The sequence below is a fragment of the Dendrobium catenatum genome, unplaced genomic scaffold, assembly GCF_001605985.2.
Source record: "Dendrobium catenatum unplaced genomic scaffold, ASM160598v2 fragScaff_scaffold_575, whole genome shotgun sequence".
NCBI lineage: Eukaryota > Viridiplantae > Streptophyta > Magnoliopsida > Asparagales > Orchidaceae > Dendrobium > Dendrobium catenatum.
The window spans coordinates 172,429-175,277 of record NW_021319037.1 but is presented as its reverse complement, the minus strand read 5'-3'; the positions used below and the strand labels follow the sequence as shown (position 1 = coordinate 175,277).

The 2,849-nt window shown below is 34.3% G+C and overlaps 1 protein-coding gene across 1 annotated transcript in view; it reads right to left on the bottom strand.

The window, feature by feature from the left end:
* Positions 1-2,849, bottom strand: part of LOC110111737 — a 6,414-nt gene continuing 3,565 nt past the window's right edge. Inside the window, exons 2-3 of the mRNA XM_020843735.2 lie at positions 366-1,174; positions 1-252 (exon numbers count right to left, since the gene is read on the bottom strand). Of these exons, the coding sequence (XP_020699394.2) occupies positions 1-252; positions 366-1,174 (1,061 nt within the window). The remainder of the gene's footprint in view (positions 253-365; positions 1,175-2,849) is intronic.

Here is a 2,849-nt window from a genome sequence, read left to right as displayed (position 1 = left end):
CTAAAGAAGAAAATTACGTTTGGAAAAGAAGCAAAAAGTTGGCAATGGGAGCCAAGGACTCAGAAATATGCTCAAGTTCTCGAGAGGGTCAAAAATCTCCGCTGGGGCTAAATGGAGCATGGCCTCTGGTTGCCAAAAAGGCCGTCCAAGATGTTGCTGAAAAAGATTAGCGTTCATCATCGTCCTGTCAAAAATGAATTCCCCAGCATACAGCATGACCAGAAGATTCTCCAAAATTCCAAAAACTAATTTCTGCACTAGCATCAGAACAATAGTCTTCAAGCAAGAACCGAGAGAAACAGCTTCTCTCCACCACCAGAATTCAGAAATTCTTACTTTTTCCATTTCAAAGCTTTAATCAGCACAGCTTTTTTGATTTTAGCAATGATTGTGGCTTTGCTGTCAATAATGCTACCGAAAAGTCTGTCATTTCTCGCTCTCCAAACAAAGTTGATCATGGCAGAGGCGATAAGAAGATAGTGATTCCTAGTTTTAATATCAAACCCTTGGTCAAAAATGCTGTCAAAGACCTGGTAGAAGTTTGGCCTCATAAAAAGATTATGCATCCAAGGAAAAAGCCTTTTAGCAATGTCGAAAATGTAGGTGCATTCAAAATAGAAGTGAGTGATAGTTTCCATATCATCATGACAGAAGGAACATATGCTAGGAACCACAATTCCACGAACAGCAAGCACATCAGCAGTTTTTAATCCCCCATGAAACATCATCCAAGCATATACAGAAAAACGCAAGGCATTATTCTTGTGCCAAATATATTTATGCCAAGGAACAGCAATCTCATTAGCATAAAAATGGGAGTTGAAATCTTTAAAGCTTGGATTTTGGGTATTTATCCAGAAATGGTTCTCTGGTTCAGAATTGATTTTAACAGAATTGATCCGTGCAGCAATTTGACTGTCAAAGCAAGTGGGAATTTTCCAGCAATCCTCTTGGATCAACAGAGAAACTTTCCAGTCAAAAAGAAAGGAAAAACTGAAATAAGAGTTTGCATTATCTACGTAGTCAGCAACCGAATTTCCCCCACACCAAGGGTCCCAAAAGAAAGAAAGATTGCTGTTGGCAATCACAGAAAAAGAAATGCAACCCTGAATCTCTTTGGCTTTAGCACACAAATAGTCCCAATATTGTGATTTTTTATCAGATTCCATCAATTCTACGGAAATTATCAACCACTTTAAAGAGGAAAATCGAGCTCTGTTACAAGATAAAAGAGCCTTTGATACCTAGAATTCAGCCTATCTAAATGGAGACAATAAACTTTTTTTTTTTTAAAGAAGATTGAGGCTTCGATGAAAAGCCTGGTTATGGATAATTTTTTTTTTTTTATCATAGTTCCTAGATAGGTAGCGCCACTCTACTCCAACAAAGCCTGGTTATGGATATATTTTTTTTCCCTAGCAAAACAAATCTCTAATCTAGTACCCCATGGACAAACAATTGTTAATATCTTTTTGAGGCTATATCCAAGTTTGACCCTATTCTAGAGTTATTTCTCATAGATGACACCGAACTATTGAGTGCTGGAACAATTGCAATAGTAGAAAAATACTTTATCATCTTAACATTATATGAAGATCTTATGCAAACAAAAGTAACATAAAGGTGGGAGCAACTTATATGGGATATGGGATTTTTACGTAAAAAATGCAGGAGAAAAATCACGAGGTTTAAGCTTGATGAAATGATTCGAACAATTTGATTCATATGTTATAAAGAATATCCTTCATCATAAATAGAGAAGTTATTTATTAAATGTAATATAAGTGAATTGTATAAGATGAATTCTATGATGGATAAAGAGACTTTGAATTGAATCTTTAAAAATATCAAAGAGGTGAATTGAAGGCACTAAGCCTTGATAGTGATGATGGACAATCACAACGGTGGTGCAAACTGGAATCAACATTTTAGTAAATGTTGAGCATTGGCTTTGTGGCAGCGGTGGGAATTAACTTTAGTATGGATAATAATGAGGGCAAGTATTTATTATCATCTTAAATTTATTTCATAAACACATGATGCAAGTTCACTCAAGATTGCTACCTACGATCAACGATTAGCTTGTCACTTTAATAAAATGATAAAATCTTGGCCTATCTCTATTGGAGATCTAATCTTGTGAAGTCTAAAAGCTATTTGGATTGTTGTGCAATGATTTTTATGTTTCAATCCAATTTTATCCTCTGCTTATGGTCTCTCATTTGTGAACAGAATTACTCATTCCTTATTAATTATTTATTCATATCATGCATTATCTTTTTAGTAACTTTCATTGTTTGATCTAGTTATTATTTTTCAAACTAAGGCTTCTTTTGAGACGGCTTTCTTATTACTTCTTAAAGCGGCTTTCTAATTTAAAAATTAAAGTTTTAATACTAGAAAGTTGCTTTAAGAAACAGTAAGAAATCTGTCCCAACGAAGCCTAACTCTGATTCATGTCATGCATTGATACTGCCCCCTTACATGTACTACTCTTGCTTGCACAATTGAGAACAGAGCAAAGAGACATTGCAAACAATTTTGTCTAAGCCTATCATATATATGGTTGCCCTATTGACTATGAGCTTTAGTTTTCTTTGTCAATCTTTTTTTTTCATTTATAGAGGTTTGTTTTTGAATTTTGCCTCAAGCTATTCACATCAAACCCGATTTCTATTAGCTCCTATTTTTTTGTTGATTAGTGCAACTTTTTTAAGGTCTATAGTACTCTATCATTGAGCTTTTTATTTCATTCAATATTTCTGGACTACAAACTCTTATTATTCTTAACAGAAACTTATCACCATCTTGTATCTTGTGACAATTAACAGCAAATGATCTTTTTTTTT